This window comes from Malaclemys terrapin, chromosome 8 (genome assembly GCF_027887155.1).
Source record: "Malaclemys terrapin pileata isolate rMalTer1 chromosome 8, rMalTer1.hap1, whole genome shotgun sequence".
NCBI classification, from domain to species: Eukaryota; Metazoa; Chordata; order Testudines; family Emydidae; genus Malaclemys; species Malaclemys terrapin.
In genome coordinates this window covers 56985229-57000871 of record NC_071512.1, presented here as the reverse complement: position 1 = coordinate 57000871, position 15643 = coordinate 56985229, and the positions used below count along the sequence as shown (strand labels likewise).

Here is a 15643-nt window from a genome sequence, read left to right as displayed (position 1 = left end):
TTCAGATGACTTTTAGGACTCTCATGTAACTAGCTTCAAAGCAGTTGCTTAAAGTCTTACATCTTAAAGATCAAGAACATGTTTTATTTTTTAAAAGGAGTGGACATGATGCTGAATTTTTAGTTGCAAAAATAGCTTGTGGATTTATGGTTTTATTTCTGCTCCTGGTCCTCTGGTGTTTGTAAACTGATCTAGACCCACGGTTCTCAACTGGGGGTATGCAGACCCCCTTGGGGCTCCACCGCTGAAACCCCAAGCCTCGTCGCCTCCCCCCGCTCTGTGGAGCTCAAACCGGGAGTGGCGCAGGACTGAAAGCCCCATCCCTGATGCCCCCCTGCAGGGGCTGAAGCCAGGAGCAGCGTGGGGCTGTAGCCCCATCCCTGGCACACACCCCCCCTCCATGGGGCTGAAGCCGTGGGGCTGAAACCCCAAGCTCACCTTCCCCCTCCCCCCCTGAAGCAGGAGCAGCGTGGGGCTGAAAGTCCAGCTTTTCTAAATAGTCCTGAACTATTTCTTTCTCCACAGAGGGCTGGTCACCTCCTCCCCACGCTGTGCTGCCCAGTACAGTAGTCTGTGCTTGAATGCTGTCATGAATAAGGACAGACTTAAGCCTGTGCTTCAAGTGCTTTTCTGAACTGGGGCAGGAGCAAAGAGAGCAGTGACTGAAACAAAGCACACCAAGAATCTTACGGTGAACTGAAGGAAGCCCTGCATCATTAAAAACTTCATGCATGTAGAAGACTCCTCCTCGCCTCCTACACAGTGACACACAAATATATTTTAGATAACTAACATTATTTAGGGGACATGTGAGGTGTCTTTGCTATCCCCAAGCTTGCTAAGAAAGAAGTGGGTTTCTCTCCATGTCATGAGGTAGGAAGGGTCAAGGATTCAGGGAACTCCTCATCTTGCACCTACATAAGAGAGGATGGGGTGAATCGGGGCTTACTGCACAGGGGAAGGGGAGATGATCAAGAGAGAGAAGCCTGACAGAGCTAGCAGCAGCTGTGCTGCTATTCAAGGATTCCACGCTAGTAACAGGGACAGCTGCTAACACTTACTATAACTTCAGGGACTGCAGTTGCAGCCTTATTCTTTTAATGGTGACTTCACATTGTTTTAGGCATTTCTGCGTGTATTCACTCCTCCCAGTTCTTGCCTTGCCTCCTGTTCCAGCAGAATTAACTATCAAATGCTTATCACATGACTCACAGACAAGGTAGTGGATGCATGCTGGGACTGGAAATGGAAGACATAATGTGCTGCCTCATGATTGTATTGCAAGTCTTGCACTACTGGTTGTTTTTATTAAAGTCCCAGCTCCTAGAATCATGTTATTATGTAAGACACTCAGGTTTTTGTTTGTTTGTTTGTTTTAAGATTTTAGCCCTTCTGATTGTGGAGGAAAGCTTGAAAACAGAACATATAGGGCTCCAACATCAGAATGCAAATAACAGGAGCCCCAAATAATATATTTTTAATTTCATGATTTTGAGGCTTGATTCATGATTTTTGAATGCCTAGAGTTGCAACATTGGAACATACGCTGCACACTAAGCTTGTGGGAAAGAGCAAGAGGAATGTATTACCGCCCCCCCCAGCAAAAATCAATTTTAAAAAAGGCATATGCATAAACATACATATGTGTAATGTTTACATATGTGTAATACTTCATGCCCTGATTCAGTAGGTATATAAGCAAATGCCTAACAAATACATGGTTAATCCCACTGAAGTAAATGGGGACTACTCGTGTCCTCATAGCTAGTCACAGCTTAAGAACCTTATTGAATAAAGGCCTGAAGTAATAGGGCCAACAGCTACTGAGACCAGTAAAGTTTGTGGCCTATCAGCCTTAACAGGATAACCCAAATTTTCTAACGGCTGCACACAAAAAATAAATGTGCACTTTAATGCATACCAGTTAGATGTGTAAATCCATCATGCACACATTAAAGCTGAGATTGCACACGCACGCACAAAGTATACACAAACATGCAACTCCAACTTGTATGTACGCAGAATTTGTGCCTACAAGATAGGGGCACCTGGACTTTTACATGTAGCTGTTTGTTCTGATATTACTACTTCTTCCTGAACATATTCCATAATGTTTTCACTTTTAAAAAAAGAAAAACATACCATGATTATAGATGGAGTTTATCCACTAGATTGTGCAATCAGGTATGACATTAAGAACTTGCTCTTGGTAGTTCTAAATTAGTACTCCCATTTCCATTTGTCAGTCTTGAAGTGACAATCAATTTAGGTTTCACATTTCGACATTTTATAAATACAGTTCAGAGTTACAAACACCAGTGTTACAAACTGACCAGACAACCAAACACCTTATTTGGAACCAGAAGTATGCAATCAGGCAGTGGCAGAGACCAAAAAAAGAAAAGAAAAAGAAAAAGAGCAAATACAGTACAGTACAGTACAGTGTTAAACCTAAACTACTACAAAAATAAAGGGAAAGTTTTAAAAAAGATTTGACGAGGTAAGGAAACTGTTTCTGTGCTTATTTCATTTAAATTAAGATGGTTAAAAGCAGCATTTTTCTTCTGCATAGTAAAGTTTCAAAACTGTATTAAGTCATTGTTCAGTTGTAAATTTCTGAAAGAATAACAACATATTTTTTTCAGAGTTACGAACATTTCAGAGTTACGAACAATCTCCATTCCCAAGGTGTTTGTAACTCTGAGGTTCTATTGTATTGTATGCAGAATATTGAAGTGATCTGACACATTTTTAGTCAGAGCTACAATGTTTAAACTCATCAATTTATTCTCAGGGTAGGATTTATAGAAAAACTGGACTTTCTCAGCAGAAATTACCAATGAATTTCTGGTGGGATTTATCACAATTGATAAACAATTTAAATCAATGACTGACACAGAAAGAGTTATTGGGCCAGAGTGGACTTAAATGGAACTATGCTAGTTTACACCATCAGAGTATCTAGCCCATCATATCAAAAACTCCCAGAGTCAAGGGCATTGGCAGGCAAGGATTAGGAATCGTTAGAAATTAAAAAATGGTACATAGTACCATATATATTATTGTCCATTATTGACAGTAAATGAGGTTTATTTTCCTGTTTCACAAGTGAATTTTTGTCCTCTCTTTCCAAGGCATCAACTTTTCCAGAGTGAAAAATGGGTAGATACAAACATAGAATGGTCATTGCAACAAAGAAAAAAAAACAGTTAAAAATCTACCCCACATATAAGTGATCAGCTTCCTGAAGTCAACTAGATGTCTCTTCATTCAGGGTCTAAACGGAAAAACGGTTATATTGTCATACAGCTGTCCCTGAAAATGCGCCTTTTCTAAAACCTTACACGAGACTTAAGTGAATGCAAACTTCCCATGACAGCAGTAACATTCTCTAGAGAAGCTGCCTAATCAAAGTGACAGTTTGGACACATACTGTATTTGCATTTAAAGAAACTGAGCACTTCAGAAACATTTACTGTGTTTCATAACAGCAAAGTATAATAAACAAAAAGCAGTTAAAAGCTTTACTGGAAAATTAGTTCTTCTTTTCTTAAATAAAAGGTTAATCTGAAATGGAATGAGCTAAAATGCTGCAAGCGCTAAGAGCATAACAATTATTAAAATACTCCTGTTTATTTTAAATTATTTTAACCAGATACAAAAATAAAGTATATGAGTAGCAGAAAATAATGGCACAAAAATCATAGATATACACCTAGACACATGAGTTTGACCAAAACGTATTTGATGGCCTTAATTACTTCAAAACCCAGAATAATAGGGTTTTTCTAACAAACGTTGGTAGATCTAGAACTGCGTGTGGCTACTGGATGTCCCCATATAAATGCATTTTCAAGGCTACAGAGAAATATCACTTTATTTTTTAATACTTCCTACTTTAAAAATGAGTGTGCACTGAGACCAAAATAAAAACTACCATTCTAAGCTGTGAACAAATCAACAGTATTTTACACAATGCAAGGTTTTTCATAATAAAGTGTGAAGATTTAAATTAATACTAATTTTAAATCAAGATATCTAGGTCATAAACATGCATTTGTTCCCATATCCATATATAATTTTCTGCCCTGTCAAAATATCCAGTAATACCATGAATTTATTTTGCTTCAAATGCTAGTCACTAAAGAGAACACATCAACCTCCCTCACCTAAAACTGTTTTATAGGAATTGGGAGGGAAAAAAAGAATAGTAATACTTAATGTAATAATTTGCTTTGATCTTTAAGTAATATGCAGGACCCATAACTGAAATGAGTTAAACTGACATAAGCTCATTAGGAGAAATCATCTTTTAAAGAGCATCATAGCAGTTCTCAAATAAAAAAGATTATTTAAATAAGGAAATAAGAAATACATCATGCTATTTAAAATAGACACATTCATAACAGCGTCCTTTCCCTGAATTTCTACTTCACTCCAAGTGCATCTCTTTCCATTCAGAGACACAAGCTTAATAGAATAGTTTATAACATCTGATATACTGTACTGCTACTTAATTTTAATGTATACGCCGCTGGTGTATCTAATACATCTAAGTGGTGTCTAAACCCCAAATAAGACAAACTGAGCTAAAAATCTGATACGTGGCTTTTCATCTCCTGAGGAAAACTCAAAGCCAAACATGCAAAGGGTTGGGAGGGGGACCAAAATGGGAGGAGGGAGGGAATGAAGGACACCAACCCAGCGTGTGTACCAATAAAAACTACAGGCAAATATATCTGTTGTACTATGGGCAACAGGGGATGGATCACTTGATGATTACCTGTTCTGTTCTTTCCCTCTGAAGCACTTGGCACTGGCCACTGTCGGAAGACAGGTTACTGGGCTAGATGAACCATTAGTCTGACCCAGTTTGGACATTCTTATGTTCTTATACACTTCCAAAAAGCACATCGTTGGCCTAATCCCATAGAAGTCAATGGCAAAGTTAATTTAAGGTGCTTCTGACTTTTTCTTTTTTTCACCAAGCAGGTGATTTAAAAACAAAAAACAAAACAAAACAAACAAGATCTCAGAGGATGGTGGGAAAATCTGTCCTTTCCCATGAGTAGGTTACGAATGGCAGTCCTGCTGATGATGAGAAGACTATGCAGCAACTGCATCATTACAAAATGGCATCCTATTTTTGGATTTTAACTCCTATGAGCCCCAGACACTTGTGGATGAGCTTTGCTTGATGGTGAAGAGTTCAGCATGATTATGTCATGTACCAGCTAGCGTACATGTATGTATATTGTGTGTACATATGTATACATATACAATATATACACACACACAGGGTGACCAGATGTCCCAATTTTATAGGGACAGTCCCGATATTTGGGGCTTTGTCTTATGTAGGCGCCTATTACCCCCCATCCCTGTCCTGATTTTTCACACTTGCTGTCTGGTCACCCTACACACACACACACACAGACACACACACACACCCCTCCATTGCTGCACTGAATGGTCCCCATCCTCAAATGCATGCACTTGTACACAGTGCCCTCTAATGGCTGCTTTACAGAGGATACAAGCCCTATTACTACACCTAACAGAATATGTCTACACTAGTGAACTGCACCATTGTCACTTGCACTGATGTGACTGGACTGGTATAAGCTGTAATGGTGTTATATGTTCACTGTGGATTTCCCATTTCAAGTGCACAAAATGCACTCATGGCTACACAGAGCACTCCCTCTAAATCAGTGGCTCTGAACCTTTCCAGACTACTATACCCCTTTCAGAAGACTGATTTGTCTTGCGTACCCCCAAGTTTCACCTCATTAAAAAATTACTTGCTTACAAAATTAGACATAAAAATACAAAAGTGTCTTAGCACACTATTACTGGAAAATTGAGTATTTTCTCATTTTTACCATATAATTACAAAATTAATCAATTGGAATATAAATATTGCACTTACATGTCAGTGTATAGACTAGAGCAATATGAACAAGTCATTGTCTGTATGAAATTTTAGTTTGTACTGACTTCACTGGTGCTTTTTTATGTAGCCTGTTGTAAAACTAGGCAAATATCTAAATGAGTTGATGTACTCCCTGGAAGACCTCTCTGTACCCACAGGGGTACGTGTACCCCTGGTTGAGAACCACTGCTCTAAACGTTGCAAGGCCTGTGGATTGCTACACCTATCTCACATTGCTCAGCCCGGCTCCCAGGTCCATGTGCAATATGTCTAGGATATGTTCGAGCTGTTCCCAAATACACCTTTACCCCGACATAACATGACCCAATATAACATGAATTCAGATATAATGCGGTAAAGCAGTGCTGCTGGGGGGTGGGGCTGCGTGCTCCGGCGGATCAAAGCAAATTCAATATAACGCGGTAAGATTTTTTGGCTCCCAAGGAAGCATTATATCGGGGTAGAGGTGTACTTTAAATGGTTTTGCCCTGAAGAGGCTCTGACCTGGCACTTGCAAATATCATGGACGGAGAGTAAGCAGTTCTCACTGTGGCTACTGCCAGACTGACTCTAAGGGCTTGTTTACAGTACCGCACAGGGTCAATCTAAGATACGCAACTTCAGCTACATGAATAGCGTAGCTGAAGTCGACGTACTTAGATCTACTTACCACGGGATCTTCGCTGCGGTAAGTCAACAGCTGACACTCTCCCGTCGACTCCGCTTGCGCTTTTCATTCTGGTGGAGTACCGAAGTTGACAGGAAAGCGCTCAGCAGACGATTTATCGCATCTATACTAGACGTGATAAATCGACCCCCACTGGATCGATCGCTGCCCCCTGATCCGGCAGGTAGTGTAGACCAGTGGTTCTCAAACTTGGGCCGCCGCTTGTGCAGGGAAAGCCCCTGGCGGGCCGGGCCGGTTTGTTTACCTGCCGATCGCAGCTCCCACTGGCCGCAGTTCGTTGCTCCAGGCCAATGGGGGCTGCAGGAAACGGCGCGGGCCAAGGGACATGCTGGCCGCCCTTCCCGCAGCCCCATTGGCCTGGGACGGCGAATTGCGGCCAGTGGGAGCCACGATCGGCCAAACCTGCGGACACGGCAGGTAAACAAACTGGCCCGGCCCGCCAGGGGTTTTCCCTGAACAAGCGGCGGCCCAAGTTTGAGAACCACTGGTGTAGACAAGCCGTGAGGCATGGAGGCCCAGTACATATAGTAGGACGAGCCCTGTCACCTTAGGGTTTTTGAGGGGGTAAGAAGCTTGATTTCATTATTTTAATTCATTTCTTACATTTTTTAATTTTAAACGTTCATTCCTGTTTTTCTTCTTTTCTCATTTTGTAGATGAATAAAGGATTCTTCTATCTTGTGGTTTCTTTCTACAAGCCAAGACAGGAGCAGTCCAGAGGAAGGACATCCCTCCAAGTTGCTCTGTGTAGCTCAGTGAGTTCCCTCCATCCTTCTTCTTCTACCTACTGCATTGGAGCCCCCAGGGGACACAGGTTTGTACAGCAGGGACAAATGGGTGCTGGAGCACATGGGAGAGGCAAGTGGCTTTACTTGGGGGAAGCTCGGAATTCATTTTGATGTGCCTCTGTTAGCTAGTGACTCTCTTCTCTTCTCTTTTTTAGATCTCAGGAGTACAGTAGAGCTGATGAGGCAGTGGGTGGACAGCTGTGGCAACCCACCAGTAAAGTATGTACATTAGTGAGTGTTTGATTGCTTCTGTGGGTGTCTATATGTCTGCACTGATTTTGTCCCTTTTTGTTACTCCTGAGGAACAAAGCAAAAGTATTTTTTTTTTAATTCATTTTATTAGTTTTATTTTTATTAAGCTTTTGTGTCCTCCTTTAGGAATCAATTCAAGCAAGCACTGAAGCATGTATTTAAGTCCCAATAAAATCAATGACAGGTAAGCATGTGCTTTGATGAATTGAGGTCTAAAATCTGGAAATCGGAGATGGTGAGAGTCAGGAACAGGCAGAGCTGACAGCAGCCAAGACCTACCTGCATGCAGCCACCTTCAGAGGATCATAGAAATGTAGGACTGGAACAGACATTGAGGGGTCATCTATCTCAGTCCCATGCTCTAAGGCAGGACCAAGTTCACCTATCAGGGATGGTCTAGGTTTTTGTCTAACATGTTCTTTAAAACCTCCAATGACGGGGATTCCACGACATCCCTTGGAAGCCTATACCAGAGCTTAACTACCCTTAGAGTTAGAAAGTTTTTCCTAATATCTACTCTAAATCTCCTTTGTGGAAGATTAAGCCCACTGCTTCTTGTCCTACCTTCGGTGGACAAAGAAAACAATTGATCGCAAACCTCTTTATAACAGCCCTTAAAATAGTTGAAGACTGTTATTGGGCCCCCCCATGATGAATAACAAGCATGCTATGGGGTTGATACAGTAAAGCATTCCAAATTCTTCCAGGTGGACAAGGCCAAAGAGTTTTCTTTAGTTCAAGTGGTGGACTGATTTTGAAGTGGAAGTTCCTGGGTACCATGATACATCCTGTGTTTGTGTGTGTGCACTCTACTGTATCTTGTAATAAGCTCTTCCGGAACAGTATTGTTGTAAAGTTTTAAAAAATTACATAAGAACGCACATGCTGAACTCTTAGTATAATTCCATTTAGCATTTATACAATACCAACGTTTATACAGCAGTGTACATCACCAATGCACCGCATGAGTGCATGAAACTATGAAAACTATACAGCAATACATTCAACATAAATAGCCATTCAATGCATACCTAAAAATAGTAATCAAGGGAAGCTTCAGACAATGGACATTGTTAAAAAAAACCCAAACAGAAAACATTTACTGCACTGTGGTTTTTGACTTTGCAGATGCATTTGCAGTCTTCCCCATATTTAGAATGGAAAATACCACAAATGCCACAATAAACTTCACTACCACGAGTGGTACTGTAACTTATTTACTGTTTTAAATGACATCCATTGTAGATAATTTAGTAATCTTTTTTAAAATGGTATTTAAAAAAAATATTTCATAATACAGAAATGTAAATATCAGTATGTTTATATATACACTACAAAAAATTATAGTATACTATACTGATATATATAATACAAAATATACATATATTTAAATATTTATAATTATAAATATATAGATATTTAATATTATATTACTAAAGGTACTAAATAAACCTTTGAAGTATCATTTTCTACTGGGTTTTTAACTTGATACAATTCATTTATTTGCTAGCTATTACTTAATTTTTTTAAAAGCATATAATTGATTATGATGATGACAATGATCAGCTACAGAAGAGTGAAAACTGAAGTTCTGAAATACTAAATATCAATTAAGTAAATGATTGCATGGATCCAACTGAGACTAGAATCTGGTCTGAGTTCAAAACATAGCCTAAAAGTAACTGCGTAGGTATAGGTGGCACAAATTACATTCTCAAGTAACTGCTGTGGAAACTAATACATCTTGAAAGAAAAATACGTGATTTTTCGCCCCATGAAACTGAGTGAGATATTGGCAACAATCAAGTATATAAGCGATTCTCATTCAATTGTCTACAAACTCCTCTGTGAATTTGTCTTAGCTCTGACCTGTAACTTCCCTGCTATTCCAGTACTTAGCTTCTCTCAAGTCAAGATGTGTGGTTGTGTCAAACTGTTTGGTAGGTTTAGTTGATAATATGTGCAAATCCTAGCATATAGCCCTTATAGGCTATCTATTTATCTATATATATAGCAAGTAGAGATTTTGACAAGTAGAAGTTGCAAAAAAATCTAAGATGTAACCCTCACCCCCAAGATTATTGAGTTAAATGTTTGAAAACATAAGATGACTATAGAAAGAGGAATCTGTACTGTAGCAAACTGTTTCAAATTAAAACCAATATAGCTCATTACATTTTGGAAAAAGAATGCCAAGCTGCATGAATAGAAGGTACTTTACCTTTAAGGTATTTTAAGGTATTTTACCTTATCCAGTAGTGTAATTTCACAATGAAATGCCATTAGCACTCCATGAGTATGTAAATGAGGACAATTAAATTAGTCCTATTATGAATGTTAATTAGTCTGTTATGATGGTACTTTTGTATACCTAATATGATGCTGTCAAGCTAAACAATGAGTTCTAAAGAAAAGATTAATGGGTCTTTAAAGCTGGCAAACTTGTGTTATTTATTGAAGTAAGACCCGCATGTACTAGAGATGTCTTCAACCAAGACTTTGTTTGGTTTTTAAAATATTAGTTTGTCCCAGTTTTATTATTTAGCCATGCCTTTTTTAAGTACAAATAAACTGGTACATTACGCATGCTGACTACGCACCACTGGCTTTTGCTTCTAGATAGATCCATTAGCTAAATCTATTGAGTAGCAATCTAAAAGTAGCAACTGATAAAAATTATTTCCATTTGGGGTTACAGCTAGTATGGCATAAAAACCTTAGTCCCGTGAAGATAATTCATTTGATTTAATAAAAGACTAATTCATTTAATGATAGGTGACTGAAATTATGGGCCAGAGTTCGTAAATTAGGTGCAACAGCCTTGCACTGCTCATTTGTGTGTACGTGCAAATCATGTATTTGCATGCACAAATAGCCATTTTAGGTACCAAGAGGGCTCTGTGTGTTTGCATACATTATGCTCGCACAAATGTATGCACACAATTGCACCCGAACATTGAAAAGCTGGTGCTATATTTTTTGTTTTGTTATAGCATAACCGTGGAGTGGAGGAGGACTGAATAAATTGCAGTAAGAATTCACTTGCACCAGCCACTTTCATAGGTAACTAAGAGTAAATAGGAAATTCAAGCAGAACTACTTCAGGCAAAGGTAACACATAGAGTCAGTTACCCTAGAAAGTGATTGAAGCAAAATACAATTGAATTAGGGTTACCATCCATCCGTATTTCCCCGGACATGTCCGGCTTTTGCGTCTCTAAATAGCCATCCGGGAGGAATTGGTAACAAGGTTAAAATGTCTGGGGAGGTTTTCTCCCTTGCCTCCCTCCCTCCCTTCCATGCAGAGTGTGGCTGCTGATTGGGCGGCTAGGCAATTGACCCACTCCCATTGGCCTCCAGCAGCCAGAGCCCTCCCCTGCTCCCCGCTCCCTCTCTCTGTAGTCCTGTGTAACACACAAACCGACCCACATGGAGCCAGAATGGTAAGAGGAGTCGGAGGGGGCAGTCAGGGAGTGGGGGAGTGTTGGATGGGTCCCCAGCCTCCACCTGCCATCCCCCCTCTGCGCATCCCCCCCTCCGTGGGTCCCCCCTCCCTGTCTGCCTCTCCCTTGTCTGCGTGTACTGCCAGAGCCAGCAGCAACTGCTGTCTGCTGCCCCGGGTCCTAGTGCCCCCATCCACTAATGGGAAGACAGGCTGCCCTTACCCTGCCCTTCCACCCTAGCCCTGAGCCTCTCCAACACCCCAAATCCCCCAGCCCCAGCCCTCATCCCCACACACCCTAATCCTCTGCTCCATCCCTGAGCCCCCTCCTGCATCATGAGCCCCCTCCTGCATCATGAACCCCTCATCCCCAGACCCACAGCCCTCACCCCTGCATCCCCTCCTATCCCCAAACTCCCTCCCAATCCCCCTCCCCCTTCCCACACACCCCTTCCTGCCCTCAAACTTCCTCCCAAAGCTTGCACCCCCTCCCTTTGCACCGCCTCTCACCCCCAAACTCCATCCCAGAGCCTGCACCCCTCACCCCCTCCTGCACACCCACCCCCTGCCCCAGCCCGGAGCCTGCACCCAGCACCCAAACTCTATCCCAGAACCTGCACCCCTCCTGCACCCTAATCCCCAGCCCAGGACCTGCACCCCAGACCTCCAACCCCCCTCCCAGAGCCTTAGGCAGGTGGGGTGGGGGGTTCTGGGCACCACCAAAATTTCTACAACCCTGCCACCCATGCGAGTGGATAAGGGTCAGGGCAGTCAGGGGACAGGTAGGGTCCTGGGGGGGGGGGGGGCAGTTAGGGTAGGTGGTTCTCAGCAGGGGGCAGTCAGGGGACAAGAAGCAGGGGGGGTTGGGGTTCTGAGGGGAGCAGTCAGGGGGTGGGAAGTGGGAGGGAGTGGATGGGGCGGGGTGGGGCTAGGGCGGGGCTTCCCCCCCCCCCAGTGTCCTCTTTTTTGTTTGTGGAAATATGGTAACCCTAATTGAATCCAAGCTACACACCTCATCTTAACTCCTTTTCCACAGGAGGTGGAGTTTGGGGAGCATAGTGACAAGGCAGAAATGTGGGATTAAGAAAAAGGGTTGGGATGTGGGCTGCGTGAGTCTCCCAGAGCTTTTTCTTGTTCCCAAGGGTATGTCTACACTGGCACTTAGTCGGCAAAACTTTTGTCATTCAGGAGTGTTAAAAAAAAGCACTCTTCTGCCAACAAAGCTGCTGCTACTCATGGGAGGCGGAAGATTTTTTTTGTCAGCAGGAGAGCTCTCTCCTGCCGACAAACAGCAGCTACACTGTGCGGCTTTTAGTGGCATGCCTGTAGTGGCAGAGCCGTGTCGCCAAAAGCTGCATAGTGTAGCCATAGCCTAAAACTTCAGTTGCCTAGAAGTGCCTGATGAAGAGTCAAGATTAAATAACTGATGATTGTCAACTTTACAACCATTAGGAAAACTAAAGCCTTAATGATACATGACTTAACCTATCTTCTAAGTTGTGAACTTAAGTTTACTAGAGGGAATCTTCAGCTTTAAAAATCTAAAATGCCAATGATTTGTCAATTCCTAGGATTACCAAACTGTACACATTTACAGAGGGAGATGCTGTATCCTTAATAATGGAACTAAGACGAAAAGAAAGTGAAAAACCGACTGTCTGGATGTCTGAGATATGTTTTTTATCTTTTAAAAAACCTATATCAAGTATAAACATCCTCTCTGATTAAAGGGTTTCACTTTGTTTTTGTAGATTTCTATAGATTAGGGAGTGGTATCATTCTCCCCAATCCTCATATTAAAACTTTTTTCCCAAGAAATCTGCGACCTCACTCAAAACTACCTGTCAATACATTATATACATAAAATTAAACTTTTCTACAGAAATCTCTCTTTTAATAAATATAACCAATACAAGAATTAAACGTTACAACAAGAAAGCAGGCACTACTAAAGCACAAGATTATCAATCCAGTTTCTAAATGTCACCTAGACTTCTAAAAGTCTTCCTGGTTGTCATTTAAATGGAATCTTATTCTTCTCTAAATTATGCTGTATAACTTAAGGCTGGCAGCCAATCTACAACCACACTGATCTGCATCTTTCCATTTATCAGAAAACTAGTAGCAGCTCTCAATTTCTCTTCCATTACACTCACCAATACAGCATCTCTGACTTCAAAATTACTGATAATTTTTGCAGCAGCATTTCTTAAAAGTAGTTAAACAAAAACAAACACGCTTACGTTTGCGATAAGGCTGAAGACATTGCAGATACTGCTAGAAAAAGTGATGTTCTCAGCAATGTTTCTTAGGCACACTAAAAACATCCTGCTGCAAGCTAAATTTGTGCTGTCCAATGGAGTATCACCAATGCAAAACTGCAAACTGGAAATCATATATCATATATCTAGAGTAGAGACCGAGGAAAATCATATTCTGTGCTGTTCAGTGGCCTTCAACCACAATCTGAAATATCAGGCTGAAACAGCACACAAGGTGAACAGAGATATTTATCTACAGTAATGTACTGTAGTTTTGTACTGCAATCTCCAGAATACACACCTAGGAGAGAAATGTACAGTAGGTGGGATTGCCTGGAGCACCAGTGATGAAAAAATATTAGAATGGTGACATTCCCAAGAGTCATCTAGTTACTCTGACAGGCAGATTCCCTAGCTGGTGTTAATGGTTATAGCTCCACTGAAGTTAGCAGATGATCTTCCCCTCAGTATACCTGAAGGGAAAAAACTGTATGAAAAAAGCTCAGTTGAAGAAATAGGCCCAGAAATCTGAAATGTTACATAGACAAAATACAGCATTTTAAAATGTCTTTGAAAGTAGTACCTAGATCAAGCCTCCAGACCCCTCTATTTCGAGCTTAAAAAGAAAAAGAAACTTCCATGTGGAAGTCAAGCCTGACATGATTCACCTAAACCTGTTTTCCCCCCCTAAGAATAAACAACAGTAACATAATTAGAATTCGCCTACATAGGGAAATTAGTGTGGAGTTAGCGAGGGTGTGAATTTAAATTACAGCAAATTACCTACTCCACACTAACTCCCTCTTTGTCTGCACTAAGAGTGCCTTTGTGTGCTTTACCTGAATACACTTTTATATAAGGGTAAATCTTGAGGATAATACTAATGTGATGATAAACAAGAAAATAACTGATCTCCAATCAAATTACTGAACACCGATTTTTGACAATCCCGTTTTATGGGTACGTTACTTATTCTGAGCACCTGATTTTGCAAATTTAAAAACTCACAGTAGGGAAGCACAAACTAAAGTATAGATGTGTTCCTAAAGTAGATAGTTTTCTTCTGATCACCAGTGAATTTCAGTATTTTTAAGAACTCCTTTGCACACAGAGTATCAGAGGGGTAGCCGTGTTAGTCTGAATCTGTAAAAAGCAACAGAGGGTCCTGTGGCACCTTTGAGACTAACAGAAGTATTGGGAGCATAAGCTTTCGTGGGTAAGAACCTCACTTCTTCAGATGCAAGTAATGGAAATCTCCAGAGGCAGGTATAAATCAGTATGGAGATAACAAGGTTAGTGCAATCAGGGAGGGTGAGGTGCTCTGCTAGCAGTTCAACAGAGCACCTCACCCTCCCTGATTGCACTAACCTCGTTATCTCCATACTGATTTAAACCTGACTTTGGAGATTTCCATTACTTGCATCTGAAGAAGTGAGGTTCTTACCCACGAAAGCTTATGCTCCCAATACTTCTGTTAGTCTCAAAGGTGCCACAGGACCCTCTGTTGCTTTTTGCACACAGACACATTCATCATGACCTGCATATATTTATATTTGCAAAGGAGTTGAATACAAACACTACTTCCACTGAAGCACTCTCCACAAGATCAAGTACAGGCTAATTCATAAAGACAAGCAGGAAATATTTGCACCTTCCATGCAAGCTATACATAGTTATGGCATTTTCAAGAAAATCCTTTTGCAGCATGTAAGTTGTAATATAAACATACTGCACATTGCATATTTCATTACAAAGACAGAGTCATGTTCATGTTAATTTTGTTAAATAAGTGATAAGTTCAGTCCTTACCAAATTTTCCTGGTTCCTGGCAGCTACTTTCTGATCATCTTCTCCCCCATTTTTCATGTATTTGACCTCTTCCACTGGTTTGATCCTATACTCATCTGAGTACCAAGAAAAAAAGAAAGAAAGAAAGAAAAGTTTTGTACCAGTGTACTTCAGTAAATGGAAAAACAGCCGACTGGAAAAAAAACATACTGCTTATTATCAACCAAGCCCTAAATGGTCTAGACCCTAGTAATCTCAGCATCTGCTCTCTTCCTAACACCCACCATGGAAACAAGTCTATAAAAGAACACTTCAAAAAAGTGACTCAAAAGTAAACCTCATGGGGAATCACAGGCAAAAAATTCTCAGTTGTCTCTGGAATTTGACTCAAACAGATGTGCATCTTGGACCCAGATCTAGAGCAATGCGTAAGGCACATCTCTTTGTTTAGGTTTTCCAGTAACTTCAGGCATTGAAATTTTCTATCAT

The 15643-nt window shown here is 41.0% G+C and overlaps 1 protein-coding gene across 4 annotated transcripts in view; it reads right to left on the bottom strand.

The window, feature by feature from the left end:
- Nucleotides 1–15643, bottom strand: part of C8H1orf21 (chromosome 8 C1orf21 homolog) — a 191750-nt gene that overhangs the window by 57005 nt on the left and 119102 nt on the right. For all 4 annotated transcript variants that reach the window (XM_054037150.1, XM_054037152.1, XM_054037149.1 and 1 more), the window contains one exon: nucleotides 15176–15270. In XM_054037150.1, the coding sequence (XP_053893125.1) occupies nucleotides 15176–15270 (95 nt within the window). The remainder of the gene's footprint in view (nucleotides 1–15175; nucleotides 15271–15643) is intronic.